The 18322-nt window shown below is 41.8% G+C and overlaps 1 protein-coding gene across 1 annotated transcript in view; it reads left to right on the top strand.

Moving 5' to 3' along the window:
- The window catches only part of EDIL3 (EGF like repeats and discoidin domains 3), a 236244-nt gene that overhangs the window by 95674 nt on the left and 122248 nt on the right, over window positions 1-18322 (top strand). The window contains exon 3 of the mRNA XM_080972845.1: window positions 7266-7295. Within this exon, the coding sequence (XP_080828971.1) occupies window positions 7266-7295 (30 nt within the window). The remainder of the gene's footprint in view (window positions 1-7265; window positions 7296-18322) is intronic.

Here is an 18322-nt window from a genome sequence, read left to right as displayed (position 1 = left end):
AAGGGCTAAAGCTTTTCCACCGCTGCTTTAGACATTTGTTGTTGTTTAGTCGTTTAGTCGTGTCTGACTCTTTGTGACTCCATGGACCAGAGTACGCTAGACACTCCTGCCTTTCACTGCCTCCCGCAGTTTGGTCAAACTCATGTTTGCAGCTTCGAGAACACTGTCCAACCATCTCATCCTCTGTCGTCCCCTTCTCCTTTTGCCCTCAATCTTTCCCAACATCAGGGTCTTTTCCAGGAAGTCTTCTCTTCTCATGAGGTGGCCAAAGTATTGGAGCCTCAGCTTCAGGATCTGTCCTTCCAGTGAGCACTCAGGGCTGATTTCCTTAAGAATGGATAGGTTTGATCTTCTTGCAGTCCATGGGACTCTCAAGAGTCTCCTCCAGCACCATAATTCAAAAGCATCCATTCTCCAGCAATCAGCCTTCTTTATGGTCCAGCTCTCTCACTTCCATACATCACTACTGGGAAAACCATGGCTTTAACTATACGGACATAATAGTATATATATCCCACTGGGCCAGCAGGAATCTGCTAACTAAAGATACAAAATGTAGTAGTGGCTGGTGCAGTGGTGCAGACCCACAAAGCCAGAGCAGAATGGCAGCAAGGTTGAGGCTGCATGGGCAAACCAGTGGGGAGCACTGAATTGTCCACACAGCTCTGACCTCATTCCTGCCTCACCTCATTGCTATCCAGGTAAGCTGTAGCAATGACTGTGTCAGGCTGATGGCTCTACGACTCTGCCTCACCACACAGGCTGCTACTGACATTATGTGTGTTTGTTGTTCTTTCGTGACATCCTTGTAGACATTTCATAACCTTTTATTGAATGGTGGTATAAAATACATAAAAAGGAAAGGTCAGAATGAGTTGTTTCTTCAGGATATGCCACCTTAGTTAAGAGATACTGACCTACCTGCATGTAGGCTTCTGGTTGGCCCCTGTGAGAACAGTGGGCTAGATGGGCCACTGGCCTGATCCAGCAGGCTCTTTCTGTGTGCTTACCTTTGGCTTTCCATCAGCTCACAGGCAAGGAGGAGGAAATGAATACACAGTTTTCCTCTTAACCACCAAGTATCTGGAAAAAAAATCTGATTTTAGCTTTTTAAAGAAGGTCTCTAGGCATGCAGTCCCAGCAGGTTTGTGGATGCGGCATTGGATTGTATCTGTGTACTTGTAAAACACATGTCCTTGCTGGAGAATGCATTGTTTGCAATAAGAGTTCCAATTTAAAAAATCGAAGAAAAAGAAATCTCCTTTAGTACAAAAATGGATAAATAATGTCTGGCTCATTTTGATAATGAATAATATGCCTTTTATGAAATCAATGTTCAATGACCTCTCTTCCAGAAGTAAATTTCAGGAACCATGGGAGGTGATTGTTATTGATTGGAAGAATAAACAATAGTTTACACAGTGTTCAATATCTTCTTCCCTCTATGATATGATTTTTTAAAAAAATAATTAAAAGGCCAGAATGATTCTGTTTATATTCTACAGCAAAAGAGAAAAAGAGTACACAATGTCTTTTTTTTTGTTATATGAACCAAATATTGTTTTATATGCCTCCTCTCTGGTAATTAGTGGTTGCAAACACTACAAGCCTCTGGTCCTTCGAAGTCCTGCCAGTGAGGGAAACCTCCCCTCTCTCTGCACAGAGCAGAATCACACTATGATAGTCTCGTAATCTGGTGAACCGGGTTCGTGTCTCCGCTCCTCCACATGCAGTTGCTGGGTGACCTTGGGCTAGTCACACTTCTCTGAAGTCTCTCAGCCCCACTCACCTCACAGAGTGTTTGTTGTGGGGGAGGAAGGGAAAGGAGAATGTTAGCCGCTTTGAGACTCCTTCGGGTAGTGATAAAGCAGATATCAAATCCAAACTCTTCTTGGGTTTGTAGACCCAAGGGAGAGATTGCTGCCAGTGCAGCCACTCAGCAGAGAGTCACAAGTCTTGGCTGCTCTGTCCAATCTTGCATGCGTCTGCTTAGCTCTCCTAAGCTCTGTCTCACCAGATCTCTTGCTTCTCTGCCTCCCTGTGGCTCTTTTACACCCAGATGCCCAGAAACTCCAGATGGGTGCTGTTCCATTCCTGCTAGCTTCCTCATCAGTCACCACCAGCAACTGGTCCGTTTTTGTTGGATATTGGACAAGGAAGGGTGCTCTGAGTATTAGATGAACAGGGGAAGTTGTGATCCATCATCCCAATGTATGTATTGACTTCCGAGCAACATTTGTGGCTCCGCTCTTACTCAGGTTTTATTTCAGCCTATTTATTTCAGACGTCGTGGGTGGCGCGGTGGGTTAAACCACAGAGCCTAGGGCTTGTCGATCAGAAGGTTGGCAGTTCGAATCCCCATGACGGGGTGAGCTCCCGTTGCTCGGTCCCTGCTCCTGCCAACCTAGCAGTTCGAAAGCATGAAGTGTCCCGCTTCAGCGGGAAGGTAAATGTCATTTCCGTGTGCTGCTCTGGTTCACCAGAAGCGGCTTAGTCATGCTGGCCACATTACCCAGAAGCTGTACGCCACCTCCCTCAGCCAGTAAAGTGAGATGAGCGCCGCAACCCCAGAGTCATCCACGACTGGACCTAATGGTCAGGGATCCCTTTACCTTTATTATAAATTAGGTATACCCACATCCTAGACAGACGATAACACACAACCTCTTCTTTTAATATGCTAGGCTTGTGCAGCTGAGTATCAACATCACATATGAAGCACAGCAACAATCAACGATAGGTTCTAATACTTTTTAAAAAATGTTTGAAAAGAGAGGCCAGAAAAATTAACACACACACTGTCAAGCAGATGCAGCACACAAAATGACAAAGCTTCGTAGTCAATATTATCTTGAGCTCTGCTGACAGATCTAGTAAAATCAAACATGTGCAACCCATCTGTGTCCATTACTACTGTAATATACTAAGAATCAATCATCCCATTGATTTTTATTTCAGGCAATGGTATGAATAGATCCCAATTTGAACAGACTTTTCAGGTGAAGGTTATAGGGGGTGCATGACTATTTTCTCTCTCCTGCCTGACCATGCATTTAAATAATTTCAGGGAATATAGTTATTCATAGCTGGGGACTGGGGTGGACTTTGAAAATATGATGCCCTGAGCAAGGACAAAATTTGGTTGCCCCCCCTTAATAGTTCTTATTTTCTCAACTCCTGATTCATACAGGAAGTTCTTCCTTGCTCTACCTGGAAGTTACAGGGCTTGAACATGACACATTTTCCATGCAAAGCATGTGCTATGGCTCTTCCAAAATCCACTTTGCTTCCTTTCTAGGGAAGCTCGATGTTGACTGTTGGGGAAGCGAGTAAGGTTAGAACCTGGAATTTCTGTAAGGATGGCATTTGTGAATGAGTAATTCACATTCTGGTTTTTGCTTTGCCCAGGCAGGCGCATTATGTGACCCATGAGAGCAGTAAAAAAACCAGATTGTACAACGGTGATGGGATAAAATATGGCCAAATCTTTATTGACAGCAACAGGCAGGGCAAGGATTGGCATGGCATTGAGTCCCAGGATCAGTTCATCATTCCACTGGGTTTGGATCAGTCCAAACCTCTACCACAGGAGTTGGCCAGTGTTGAACCTTGTCATGGTACAAACCAAGCAAGCAAGGTCTCACTAGGGGACCAGGGTGTAGATTTGGACCAGGCAGATACTGGAACCATGCTTTGGTTTGCCATGGTCAATCCTCCCTTCAGGCCCCTTATGGGGGGGGCATACTATGTTGATCTTGACCAATGCCATTTCTGCCCTCATACAAAGGAAAGCCATAATTTCACTGAGGGAAATGTGAAAAAAACCAACCAAGTTCCAATCAGGTTGGGGGGGGGGTGGAGTCCTTTCCGGACCTGTCAACCAACAACCCAAAATTGCTCAGTGAAGGCTCCAAGCCGAGGGTGGGTGGGTGGGAAGCTCTCAAAGCAAAATGGCTGTGAGATCCAGGGAAAGCAGCCTTATATAGCCTTACCCCTTACCTCTACAGCAAGGGCTCATGGGACAGCTTTTTCCTATGAACACATCACACAGAGAAGATACTGGGCAATCTATGGACCACAGAGCTTATTGGGCCAGAATGGGGTTTGTTACATATGTTCTTCATCTGCTTATATTATGGCTGTATCTCCTTATAAAGTATTAATGGAAGAGCTAAATACTGAGAATGCCTTTAGTCAATATTGCACTTCTGTGAACCACTAATGAAAATTACTTCCCAAACCCCTATTAAAATAATGCACATCATTTTAAGCATGCTTCCAAGATAAGACAGGGCAATTTGCCACCTGCAGCTATATTGGGTTTTTGCTTTAGTCAGTTTATAATGCAAATATATATATATTAAAAACTACTATAGTGTGTACTATTGATTTTAAATAAAAGCTGATCCCCATTTCTCTCACACATCAGAACATTTATTTATTGTACAAATGAAAAATTCCTATGAAATTATTTAACATAATGGGGCAATAAGTTCAATAAGAATAATTTCATTAGTATTCTAAAGTTTCCTTTATGGTCTGCTGGCACTTAATAAAGATATGGATGTGTTAGAGACCCTAATTGACTTCACAGCTCTCGTATAGTGAATTAAAAACTGCACAGGCATTATATAGAAAACACCACTGTTGTTTTTTGGTCCTTATCTGCCCACTGGTTTTTAATGTAAAAGACACAGGAGTTTGCAAGCTATTTATATATAAAAAACACCTTTAGATGAGCTATACAGCTAGGAAATCTTGGAAGATCCTGACAGTCTTATGACGTTTTCTCCTTCCTCTCTTTTGTGTGAATTCAATTTCTTGCAAAGTACCATTCATTTGACTTCCTACAGATATTCTGTAACAGAAGGGATGGTCACACATTCTTGTAAGGCAGAATGAAGTCTGAGAGGTGACCTTCACATCTTTGCACACAGTTAGCACCGCCACTTTCTAAAGTAATATGCAAACTGAAACACAGTCATCCTTTGAAAGCTGAAAGTAGTGGACCTGCAAGTGAACTACTCACTCAGTGTTCTCCCTACCAGAGTTGAAAAAGATAGTCTCAGATGTGGTGCTGAAAACTCACAGGGTGTTGGTCCTGGGGAATATCGATATCCATGATGAGGCTGACATGTATTTTGGACTTCAGGGCTGCCATGACAATAATTTGGGCCTGTCCCAATATGTTATTGACCTAATACGTGTGGCAGGACACACACTAGATTTAGTTTTCTCAGCTAGGAAGAAAGAGGATGAGAAAATATGGGTCCATGAGGTTTACAACATCAGCCAAGTTTAGCAATCCCATCAGTGAGATGAAGTAGTAAACTTTAGAATAATAACAATAACGACAATTTATTATTGTCACCCATCTGACTGGGTTGCCTCAGCCACTTTGGGCAACTTCAAACACACTAAAACACAGTAAGACATCAAATATTAAAAACTTCCCTATACAGGGAAGGGCAAAGAAGGGCAATGAGACAATTTTGATTTACCTTTCTGTTTCCATCATTCATTGGCTTGGGTCTAAGTTATTTTAAACATTGGTTGCCTAGCTACTATTGATTATCCTTATTTATTTTCAGAATTCTTATGCCTTCCCATAACATAAAAAGTTCACCCATATGCTATCTGGACAGTGGAATTGTGTGAGGTCAGTTTGGCGGATGCCGTGTGTTACTCAGCTGTTTGTCTGAATAGCAAATCACAAATCACACTGGTGTTTTCTCTCTTTCTCTCTCAACCATTTGAAAACAGTTGGATCAAAAGTGATTGGAAGACTGAAAGCAGGCCAGACAAAATTTCATCAGCCTTCATGGTTTCTTTCTGATATTTCCAGGAAAGAATGTTTCCCTGACATGCAATTAGAAGTAACCCCAGTGACCAGTACAATTGTCATGTGTAATAATATATAGAACTGTGAATTGAACTGCCTAAGAATTATATACATGTAGCAAATGCAATTCAGATTGTATAGGAAAGTTGTCTGGCCTTAGCAATGTCGTGTTTGAAAACCCTTCAGAAGAACACACAAAAACCAAGCCGAAAAGAGAACAGAGGCAGACTTCCTTAATTGTAGTTGGGTTTTATGCTAGGCTGGACAGCGAACAAATGTGCATCATCAGTTCATCAAAATAGTGCCTTAGAGTGGGGGTGAGAAAACATTTTCATCCCAAGGTCCACATTCACTCATGGGCAACCTTCTAGGGGCAAGAAGGGCCAAAGGAAAAATGGGAATAGGGCTCTTACTCTTGTACACTAAGGTACATTCCAGACACACAGAATTCAGAGGTCTCTAATTTCTCCTAATATAATGAAATACCAAGAACAAACTTAGTTGGTCTCTAAGGTGCTACTGGGGGAACGCGGGTGGCGCTGTGGGTAAAAGCCTCAGCGCCTAGGGCTTGCCGATCGCATGGTCGGCAGTTCGAATCCCCGCGGCGAGGTGAGCTCCCGTCTTTCGGTCCCAGCGCCTACCAACCTAGCAGTTCGAAAGCACCCTCGGGTGCAAGTAGATAAATAGGGACCGCTTACTAGCGGGAAGGTAACCGGCGTTCCGTGTGCTGCGCTGGCTCACCAGATGCAGCTTGTCACGCTGGTCACATAACCCGGAAGTGTCTGCAGACAGCGCTGGCCCCCAGCCTCTTAAGCGAGATGGGCGTGCAACCCTAGAGTCTGTCAAGACTGGCCCGTACGGGCAGGGGTACCTTTACCTTTACCTTTAAGGTGCTACTGGACAATTTATTTTTATTTTTATATATATTTCGACTACATCAAACCAACACGGCTACCTACCTGAATCTAGAAATTTTGTATGTTATTGTCACAGATAAATATATATTTCTGCACACTTTGCTCAGGTAGATTCATTTTTGCACACATTACTTGGCTGCAGAACTACATTTCAAAATTCAGAGGAGTGCAAATTTTGAAGGAAGGGTGAGGCATGTGGACTGAGAAGAGAGGCGTGTAGCCTGGACAGATGTAACCCAATAACCAGCATGTCTGCTGAGCTCTGGCACCCCACCCCACCCCACCAACTGCTACTGCCTGTACTTCAAAATATACTTAAAATAGCATTGAAAATGGTTTTTCAGTGAATGCATGCATTTATATAAAACTTACACATTGCGCCTTTGTTTTAATTACAAATTTAAAAGGTTAGAATATATTTTTAAATAGGGTCCTGTGCATTCAGATTCTTTGAGTTTCTTCAGTGTGTTTATAATTTTAATCTCTTTTCTTTCTTCTATTCACAGTGCTAGATGAAGAAGAGCCAACATCAGCAGGTGAGAAACATACATTTTAATCAATTTTACCCATTCTGGAATAAGTTATTTGCTTCAGTCATAAACCTGCTTTATTCATAAGGAAATTCAGGCTGCAATCCTAGTATATTCCCTGCTTGGGAGTCAGTCTCATGGAATGCACTTGAATTTATATCCAAGCAATCATACATAAGATTGGGCTGAAACTGGATGAGTTCTAATGCAAACTTTAACCCTGATTGCCACACCTCAATGGTCAGGAAGGGATTTTATCCCAGCTCAGATTCACTAAGGATCTTGCCTTTTTATATACATGGAAGGTTGCCTCTCTGTGCAATAATTACTTGTCATCATGGGGTGTTGTCTTATTGTGATGTTTGTAGATATGGAAGAGTTATTTTCCTGATTGCATGTCATTATGGAGGGTGCTGAGAAAATCACAATCCAGGAGGAGGAATAGTAGTTCCAAACTTGGACAAAAAGGAGACAAATAACAATTTGTACATGATTGTTTGGTATAGTAACTTCTCACCGCTGCTAAAGACTGGGGGGGGGGGGTGTAATAGTGTCTGAAATCCATCAGTAGGATGCAGGTGCCTTGATGCTGGCTGTGCATTGGAAAGAAAACCCACCATAATGGAATATGAATGTGTTTATGACTTGGAGTCTATAGTGTTTATATGAGCACTGAATAGAATCTTACAATATGAAGGAACCAGAATCATTTTGTCTGACCACATGATGCATCCGTACAGTAGACGTCTACAATAGGTTTTTCCTGGACTTGGGTTACTATAAGTTTATAGCACCAGGCACCCAAAGAATGCAATAGGTTTGATCTCTGACACTGTATTGTGGTTTCACTGGTGAGAACAAGGCTGGATACATAAACTATTTACAAGTTGGTTGGAAGAAGAAATTGTAGCTGGATGCATACGCTTTCATATGCTGGTCAGAGAGAGAGAAACCTAGATGCCATTGAGTATGAATCATGTTGACTTCCCAGGGAGGGGAAGCCAATTTCTGCAAACCTGCTTCCAGAAGCTTTTCTCTGGATCCAACTAATTTTCAAAATACTCTTTCAGAATGTTAATATTAATCACCAATTTCTTAATAGACCATCGGCATCAGCCGAAAAACAAACACAGGTGCTCATTCCATCATATTAAAAAGAAATGAATACAAATTGTCAGATCATCAATTGCAATGAAACACTGAAATATGCTTCTTTCATCTGTGCTCTTATTTTGGAAGGTGTAAACACATTCATAAGTGTAAAGCTACATAAGCAATTTCTCACATGAGTAATCCCATTATATACAATGGGATTGTTTCCATGAACCGCTGCTCTCCCAATGAGAGCATCTGGCATCAAAAGTATAAGGACATTTCTTACTACCACAGAACTAATACGGCAGGATGATAAATCTGCCAGAAGCTTCATCTTTGTTACCAATTTGATTACTTAAGTGCTGAAATGTTTCTTCTATAGGACATGTAAGCTGTGTGACATTGGAACAGCTTTTGTGTTAGCAGATTTATTTTGCAGCTGTGGAAAACACCATGCATGTGATTTGAAGGGGAACTCTCTTAATATGGTTGTTTTTTAACTTGATAAGAAGGCCAGGCAGATTCCATTTAGAATAAACTTCACACAATTGTTATATGCCACCCTCGGATGTTGTAAAACCTAGTACTCTGGTCTAGGGAAAAGATTTAATGGAGCTATTTACATTTTCAAACATCAATAAAAAGGAATGTATCTATTTGAATTGTGCCTGTTGAGTGCCTGAACCACTACCTGAAACATTGAATTACTTTTGGTAATACAAGTGTAAGTGTAATCCTGTGAAACATTACACATGGGGATTTCACCACATCCCATATGAGTTCATCAATAAAATGCACTACCCAACAATAAAATGAAATAAATAAAATGCACTACCAAACAATAAAATGAAAAAAATGCTGCTATGATATTTCTGTCCCTTGTCTGCAGAATTCAACTCTGGGATGTTTGCCAAGCACCAACTTTTCACTGTCAGGCAAAAAACGTTTTTATTCTCCCAGGCATTTGGGCGCTAATAGTGTTGTGCCTTTGGGTGGCTTTTGGCTATTTCTGTGTTCATCCAAGTGTAGAGTGGGGGAAAGGGTATTTTCATATTTTTAGGCAGGATTCAACTTACCTGGTACAGAAGCCAGCACAAGGATTCCTGCTTGTGCAATGAAGCTTTCCCCCTCTCCCCCCCCCCAGTGCCCCCCATCTGCTCTGAAGAGTTGGGAGAAACTTCAAAACACTGCATGGGGGGGTGAGCAGGAAAGGGGAGATCTTTCCATGTATCAAGCAGAAATGCTTGCACTGACAGAATGATTGCCTTAGCACTGCGTTGAATTCCTCTCCCTAGTCTTAAATAGATTAGTGTAGATGAATATTTTTGTTCCATTGCTTTTAAAATATGTAGTTGTGATGAGTAGTAGCATTGGATTCCTCCCCCCCCACCCCCGGCAAGTCACTTTGGACTATTTTTGTCATGAATCATCAATCAGCTGAAAGAAATAACATAACCACGACACTGATGACTCACTTCATCCAGCACTAATAATGAGAATAAGTTATTCACTACTTCTTTGGGATCTAATTCTGCCCCCTTCACCCTTCCTCCATTTCTTTAAGGTTTCTGAAACAGAAATAGTAGTAGTAACAACAGCAGCAACAACAACAACAACAACCTCAGTAATAGCCCTATCATTGCATGTGACTAGTGTGTTCAGGTGTTCATTCCAGTTTGTGGAATGGCAGCCTCAGCATCAGCATCCAATGCCTCTGGCACCGATATCTGCCCTGGACCCCTTGCGTCAGATGACACTGTTTCAATTTTTTCACTATTATCCAGAGCACCTAATGCAGCATTGCTCTGGGGCATTGCAGGGGATTTAAAGAGTTGAGGCCACTTTCCCACAATGACCTGGAGTGATGTCATGATGAGTACTTGTGCTCCGTGAGGAATTTTAAGTGACAGCTTGCAGCTGCCTACCACTACCAAGGGCAATATGTATCTGAAGTAATTTGGAGACCATAGAAGTAAAGACCTGGCTGCTTCCAGGCTGTTACTATTTTGCTGGTGGGATTCAGTCATATACCAGCAAATTGAGATTGCATAATTAAGGTGGATTTGGCTTTCTTGTGCAACAAACTAACTTCTTAAGAAGTTAATGTTTTTGCGGTAAGGATAGTGATAGGAAAATGCACTGGGAAATGTGGGACTGCTTGACATGATGTAGCATAATCTTGTTGGGTTTGGAACTTAACTGGTTAAGTTGTTCCCATGATGCCTCAACATTCTGACGTCAGCTTTCGAAGCTGGGAGGAGCTGGGAGGAGTTACGTTCTGTTCCTCTCTGGTCTTTGAGGGAGGAAGGTCGCAGGTTTGTCATGGCTGCGGTGAGCCCAGGAGATCCCTGGGGAATGTCGGAATAAAGAACTGAAATGGACAAACCTGGACTCTGTGTGTGTCTGTCTGAAGCTAAGTGAAGCTACGTGACAGTTTTCGACGCTGTGTTCAACTCTGCTGAGGCGTGACTGAGAGCTCAGAGCGGAGGCGTGCCGGGCGGCCATAAAGAGCTAATTGAGGATCGCAAATCAATTAGCGGGGGTCACGTCAAACCAATAAATCAATTCCACAAATCTCAGTGGGGGAAAATTAGGATGAATGTTCAGTCAACAGCAGACATCATAGAACCTCCATGCAAAATTTGCAAAACCAAATCAGGACGAATGTCACCTGGTCAATTGGAAGAGCCCCCAACTTGCATCTAGGGAAGGGGACTAACTCAGCAACACTGAGCTAGGCATTTGCAGCACATCACATTTTCTGTTATGACAATAATATTTCCTCACTATACTTCTCAGAATATCTCCCAAAAGCTCATTTCATTTATATTAATTTGTCAGGTTATAATGCTATCCATCATGCACTCATCCTCAATTGCTTTGAGTACAACTTTATGGATTTGTGATTGGCTCCACACAGATAGCTGTTAAGTGTAGAGATGCTGGGGGGAGGGCGCAAGCAAGAGTTTCCATTTATTATTAGAATGAAATGCAAGCTATAAACAAGCCCTAAGTTCCGCTTGCCAAAATGAATGAAGGTTGCAAAGAATCAGTGGTTTTTGTATTGCATTCATAAATGTTTTTCTGTTGATTCTCAAAGGCATCCTTTGCAAGCATCCATTGGGCATGGCATTAGCACCAATGTTTTAAAATGTCTTGTTGAAATGTTACTATATGAAGATAACATTAAATTAGTAATCAAATCCTATTTGTATGTTTTCTTTGCAAAGCAATTACTGCAGGGTTTCTAATGCTCTGCATAAATTGCGACCATTTTTAGGAAAATGTTAATTTATACTGCAGAATGGCATGAATAATTTTAGATATTTGGATTTTTAGAAAATGTTTATCACTACTATTTCTTTTTTGCTTTAAGATATGGCCAGATGTTATTGTTTTGAAAGTTAGAGGTTGGAATGTTTTTCTATAGTAGTTTTGATACTTATTTGCCAGATTGCATTGACATTTAAAACCTTTGCAGCTTCCACAGAGTAGATAATCTCTTTCTATAATAATTGCTTGGAGAATGAAATAGTTTAATTGTTGAATGAAAATGGCATTTTGAAAAATAGAATTTGTAATGGATGTAAAAGGCTGCTCCAAAGTCAGACGTGAACGCCAAAATTCTTGATTGCTTCCCTCAAGTGTGTGAATCAGAGCCATAGACTAAATGCTTATTGATAGCTAACATCTTTGCAGATTTTAATTAGTATAACATCCATCGGTTTATAAGAGCCACTTGCATACCACAGGCCAGGGATGATCAACTTTTGTATACTTCAGGGTTACTTTATTTTCCAGGCTATGCTTTATTTTTTGAAAATAAATTCTACAACTCACTTCTCCGCTTAAAACTCTCAAACTGAGGAACAAAATTGAAACAACAGTTTAAATATTAAGGCCACAATCATAAAGCTGGCCCAAAGCCAGCTAAGAGGATTTAGGAAAAGCCACTCCACTGGCAACGGGGAGCTCCACTAGCACCCCCCCCAAAGACCTCAGTGCACCCACAGAAACTTCTATAGGTGCAGATGTATCACCAGCTGTAGGGCTTAAAAGGGAGCATGCCAAGGCAGATTTCAGAAGGTCATAGATGTCCTTTGTTCCCCCACCACCTCTCCACCGTTGGGGAAATATTGGCGTTCAATACCGAATACCTGGTGGGTTCAGCTTGGCTGGCCAATAAGATCTAGACTCCAGTTGTCAGTCAAACAGGATGCTAATTTAGGTATTTCAAGGTCAGTGTGGCAGAACCTCAACGACTACGTAGTGGACAGGTGGCACACCAAATAGGAACAAAGCACAAGCATTTATACATTTAGAAACAAAGGGAAGCAGGGACTTCCGGGGTGGCGCCATCGGTAATGGCGGACTCCCTCTGAACTGGAGGGACAAGCTCCGCATGAAACGGGTCTTTTCCGCTACGGCGAAGCGGGGACCCTTCTGGAAATCACAGGCGGATGAAGCCTGTGACCGTGGGACTCGGCGGGCACCCTTAGCGCCCCCCCAACCCGCAAAGGAACCCACTAACGGGCTCCGAAGTGAAGAGGGGGAAGTGGCGCGGTGCTGTGAGTCAATTGCTTTTTCTGCGGAGCGAAGCCGCATAGCCGTTGCCGGAGAGCGCTGCCTTTTTCCTGGGACAATTTGGCATCTAAAATAACCACCCGTGAGTACTGGAACATTGAACATTTGGACTTTAAATAAGAACTGGCAAAATAGAAAGGAATTTGGACTTAAAAATTTACCTTAATTTGGTACTGAAACGGTAAGGTCTAAACAGGAAGTCAGCCTTCCGTTTCCTTGTAGCCAGAATAAAGCAAAGACAACATAAACTAGAGCTTTAAAAATCACTTTCAAAGGATTGGTTTTCATCATTTAAAATCGCTGAACCCCCCTTCGGTAGCAGGAGAAGAAGGGGGATCTTTTTGGGGCTGTTTAAACCTGCAGAAGTGAGTTTAAAGCAAAGTAATTTTCCACCGTCCTGATCCTGGAGCGGGGTGTCAGAATTGACGTTTGAAGCTCATTGACCAGAAACAAATGTCTTTGACAGATAGTTAAAAGAAGAGAAACATAGTGGAGGGGCAAGGTGGCAGGGAGGTTAGTGCAGTGCAAACACACTGGCAGGAGCACTGGATTGACTCTGCCAGTGCGTCTGCACTGCACTAACCTCCCTGCCACCTTGCCCCTCCAGCTCCTGGTAAGCAACAGTGACTGTCCTGCTGGGAAGCTAGTGTAGTGAGCCACTTTTGGTAGTGATTTCATCATCCACTGACATCAGTGTTAGGGGAAATGGGGGTGCAGAGACAACAAAACCCCCAAAAGGCCACCCCTCAAATGCCTTCCACCTTGACTGGAACAATCCATGGGGCTTAGGAAGTGGAAGTTCCTTCATCATAGTATGTCCTACCCACCAACCCCACATCCATACCTTATCATCGCCTAGTACCACTGCACTCCCATGCCAGCTTACCTGTGTATACGTAACATTGAGCTCAACAGACGCATTTAAGATTAATATACTCTAAATCAATAAATAATCTGAACAAGCAGAGGGACAATTTATTATAGAACCTTAGTAAGGTGGCTGCTCCCAACTTTTTACAGAACTTGGCCTTCTGCCTTTCTTAGAAGTAACTTTTTATGTTTACTAAAACATTTTAATGGGAAGGCATTCCCAAACGAGATTGGCTAATAAAAGGAGACATTTATTTTTCATACATTTATATACTGCTTAATGCCAAGAGAGTCTCTAAGCAATTTATAAACATATCAGACACAATAGACAGATGACAAACTATGAATGTTAAAAACTACAAAAATGAAAAAGACAATAACATCTCTGAAATGCCAAAACAAACAAACAAACAATGGCACATTTTGAAGACATCGGGAAGAGTTAGGGTCCCTGACAAACAAACAGCAAGCACATGTGAAATAAATTTATTTTTTGTAATAAAAGGGGGGAGGGAGAAAAAGAGAAATGGTTGACGGTCATTTCTGGTTTGAGCTTTACTACTACTTTATGAACTATATCAGGATCCCAGAATAACTAAGGAGATAGTACAAGAATACTTGGCTAGTTTAGATGTATTCAAGTCTCCAGGGCCAGATGAACTGCATCCAAGAGTATTAAAAGAACTGGCAGATGTGATCTCAGAACCACTGGCAGTCATCTTTGAGAATTCCTGGAGAACAGGCGAAGTCCCGGCAGACTGGAGGAGGGCAAATGTTGTCCCTATTTTCAAAAAGGGGGAAAGAGAGGACCCAAATAATTACCACCCAGTCAGTCTGACATCAATACCAGGGAAGATTCTGGAGCAGATCATTAAGCAAACAGTCTGTGAGCACCTAGAAAGGAATGCCGTGATCACCAATAGTCAGCATGGATTTCTGAAAAATAAGTCATGTCAGACTAACCTGATCTCGTTTTTTGACAGAATTACAAGCCTGGTAGATGAAGGGAACACAGTGGATGTAGCCTACCTTGATTTCAGCAAGGCATTTGACAAGGTGCCCCATGATATTCTTGTAAAGAAGCTGGTAAAATGCGGTCTTGACTATGCTACCACTCAGTGGATTTGTAACTGGCTGACTGACTGAACCCAAAGGGTGCTCATCAATGGTTCCTCTTCATCCTGGAGAAGAGTGACTAGGGGGGTGCCACAGGGTTCTGTCTTGGGCCCGGCCTTATTCAACATCTTTATCAACGACTTGGATGATGGACTCAAGGGCATCCTGATCAAATTTGCAGATGACACCAAGCTGGGAGGGGTGGCTAACACCCCAGAGGACAGGATCACACTTCAAAACGACCTTAACAGATTAGAGAACTGGGCAAAAACAAACAAGATGAATTTTAAGAGGGAGAAATGTAAAGTATTGCACTTGGGCAAAAAAAATGAGAGGCACAAATACAAGATGGGGGACACCTGGCTTGAGAGCAGTACATGTGAAAAGGATCTAGGAGTCTTGGTTGACCACAAACTTGACATGAGCCAACAGTGTGACGCAGCAGCTAAAAAAGCCAATGCAATTCTGGGCTGCATCAATAGGAGTATAGCATCTAGATCAAGGGAAGTAATAGTGCCACTGTATTCTGCTCTGGTCAGACCTCACCTGGAGTACTGTGTCCAGTTCTGGGCACCACAGTTCAAGAAGGACACTGACAAACTGGAACGTGTCCAGAGGAGGGCAACCAAAATGGTCAAAGGCCTGGAAACGATGCCTTATGAGGAACGGCTAAGGGAGCTGGGCATGTTTAGCCTGGAGAAGAGGAGGTTAAGGGGTGATATGATAGCCATGTTCAAATATATAAAAGGATGTCACATAGAGGAGGGAGAAAGGTTGTTTTCTGCTGCTCCAGAGAAGCGGACACGGAGCAATGGATCCAAACTACAAGAAAGAAGATTCCACCTAAACATTAGGAAGAACTTCCTGACAGTAAGAGCTGTTCGACAGTGGAATTTGCTGCCAAGGAGTGTGGTGGAGTCTCCTCCTTTGGAGGTCTTTAAGCAGAGGCTTGACAACCATATGTCAGGAGTGCTCTGATGGTGTTTCCTGCTTGGCAGGGGGTTGATTCTATTTTATGATTCTAGGATGTTGTTGTTGTCGTCATTATTAGCAATCCCATAATCTCTAACATTATGGAGCCGATTTTGGTATGGCATTATCAGTTAATGTTTATAAGAAGCAGCACCAAGAGATTTCTTGAAGTTAAGCATAGAAGAAATAATGATAGGATGTTGTGCTACTATCCATGTTAAAGCAACACATTATAAACACTTAAGAATGATCCTGAGATTATGTGACCACCCATTATTCCCCTGTAATGCCTCATAATTTCTTCAGCCGATCAAGGTGTTTTGGAGCCAGATGATATCTTTCCTCATTGGCAAACGCAGTGGCAAAACAACACCTGTGCAATTTGCAAAAATAAATAAATAAATAAACAATAAAATTCTCTGCATATTGAAAAGGTAGAGGTTACTTTCCCTGTGTTACTTTCCGATAGACAGAGCACAATTTTTTACATTCAGATTTCCTATTCCCACCAGCTTCACTAAATCAACTTGCCTAACATTTGCAATTTCCTTTTTTCTTCCTTTCTTCTAAAATGGCATATTCTATTCTTCTGTGCCTGGAGCTGTCTCGCTAAATTCTGCTCTGTATATTTTAATAAAACAGAACTGAAGTGCACTTCTATATCTGGGGCTTTAATGAACATTGGTGCTTAGAGGAAATTGGGCTAGTGTAATAAAAATAACACTGGGTACCAGGTGGCAGAGCGAGTTAGTGCATAAGCCTCTCACCTCTAAAGGCTTCAAATCTCACTTAGGTCAAGAAGACAAATTAATTAGTGTTTTGTTTTTCTGCTGCCTTATTTCTCTACCAATTGTTGCTCTGCGGTTTCGTCTGTTTTTATATTGTTTGCTTGGTTTTTTTTGTTACAATTACCCTGCAGCCTTGATCACTTGTTTTCAGGATTAGGCAAAACATAGGAATAAGGAAGTTTCAATTAGCCTAACCCTCTAGTACCTATCCAGAGGTGATTGCAAAACACTGTTATAAATATTGTGTAGAAAATGTGGGTAATCTTTCCTTTCCAAATGCAAGTAATGTTTCAGAAGTGCCTCTTGTCACTTCTGTTCATATGGATGCAACCATACATTCAGCCCACAATTAATGGACATATGTCTAAATTGATTTCTCCTCCCATTCTAGATTTTGCCTTTCCCTTTACCATGCATTTACCTAAGACAAAATTTCATGTGTTTTTAAAATTCTGTTGTTGTTTCTTTCTTTAAATGGAACAAACATAAATATATAATTTACCATTTTAATTTATTTTTAAGAATTGTTCTAACTATGATGTTGCACCTTTGATGATATGCTAAATGGTGGCACTAGAAAGAAAAGGTGTGGTGTAGCACAAAAGGGCAAAATGTATTTCTTGGGAGGCAAGCTTTGTCCCCCCACCCCCGCAATTACTGATAAAAGAAGGGGGGAAATACTACTTGTCTTGAGGAGGGGACACTTTCCCATTCTCCCCACTTTGAAGCCAGCTGTGTCATTCTCTCTCTATAGACACATGCATTCTGGGCAGGGGAGATATTTCTCTCATCACCCCCATAAAATAATAATAATAATAATAGTAATAATAATAATAATAATAATAATAATAATAATAGGCCTGCATTTTTCCAAGGAATGAAAAACATATGCTAACAGCGTCTAAAGCCCTTCTCCCTAAAACAATCATATTTGTGATCCAGCTGTATTTATTGAAGAAAAATTGTGGCTGAGCTTTGTGACCTCAAATTAGCTGCTCTTACTTTCCTCGAGATTTGAAGACTAGCCCAGTTTATGGTGGTCACCCTGTTATTGTTAAGAGACTTTTGTACACAGACACCCAGAAAGCTCTCAGAATATCTTGATAGAGAGAATGCCGGTAGTTGGTTAGTGTCTTTGTCTAGTGGGTCAAACAAAAGATGCCCTGTGCACTGCTGTTTTAAAACTTTTCTCTTTAAAGTATGTTTTTTCTGTCTTTGCATTTAAAACCGAGCTGTCTGAAGGTTTTCTCACTGAGGTCATGGAGAGCCATTGCCAGTTAGAACACTGGTACCAATGATCTGACTCTGTATAAGGCAGCTTCATGTATGAGGAACACTTTATAGGGTTGCATTTTACTCCGGTAAGATTACAAAGAACTCAAATGCTCTAAAAAGTTTCCAATTAATTTTAGTAGGAGCTTGAGAGACAGCCCAAAACCAGGGATGGGAGAGAGACCTCAGGTCCACCAGAAGTTTTTGGACACCAGTTCCTTCTCACTCTCAGCCATTGGCTAAGATAGTTGGGCCTGAAGTTGGAGTCCAACATAAGGTGCAGCACCAGAGGCCCCACCAGCATTCCCTAAACTTTTCTGTGATATAGGTTTGTGA

The sequence above is a fragment of the Podarcis pityusensis genome (genome assembly GCF_964106645.2).
Source record: "Podarcis pityusensis genome assembly, chromosome: 11".
In the NCBI taxonomy this organism is placed as follows: Eukaryota; Metazoa; Chordata; class Lepidosauria; order Squamata; family Lacertidae; genus Podarcis; species Podarcis pityusensis.
The sequence above is the reverse complement of the archived record's forward strand: the minus strand, read 5'-3'. Positions and strand labels throughout refer to the sequence as shown.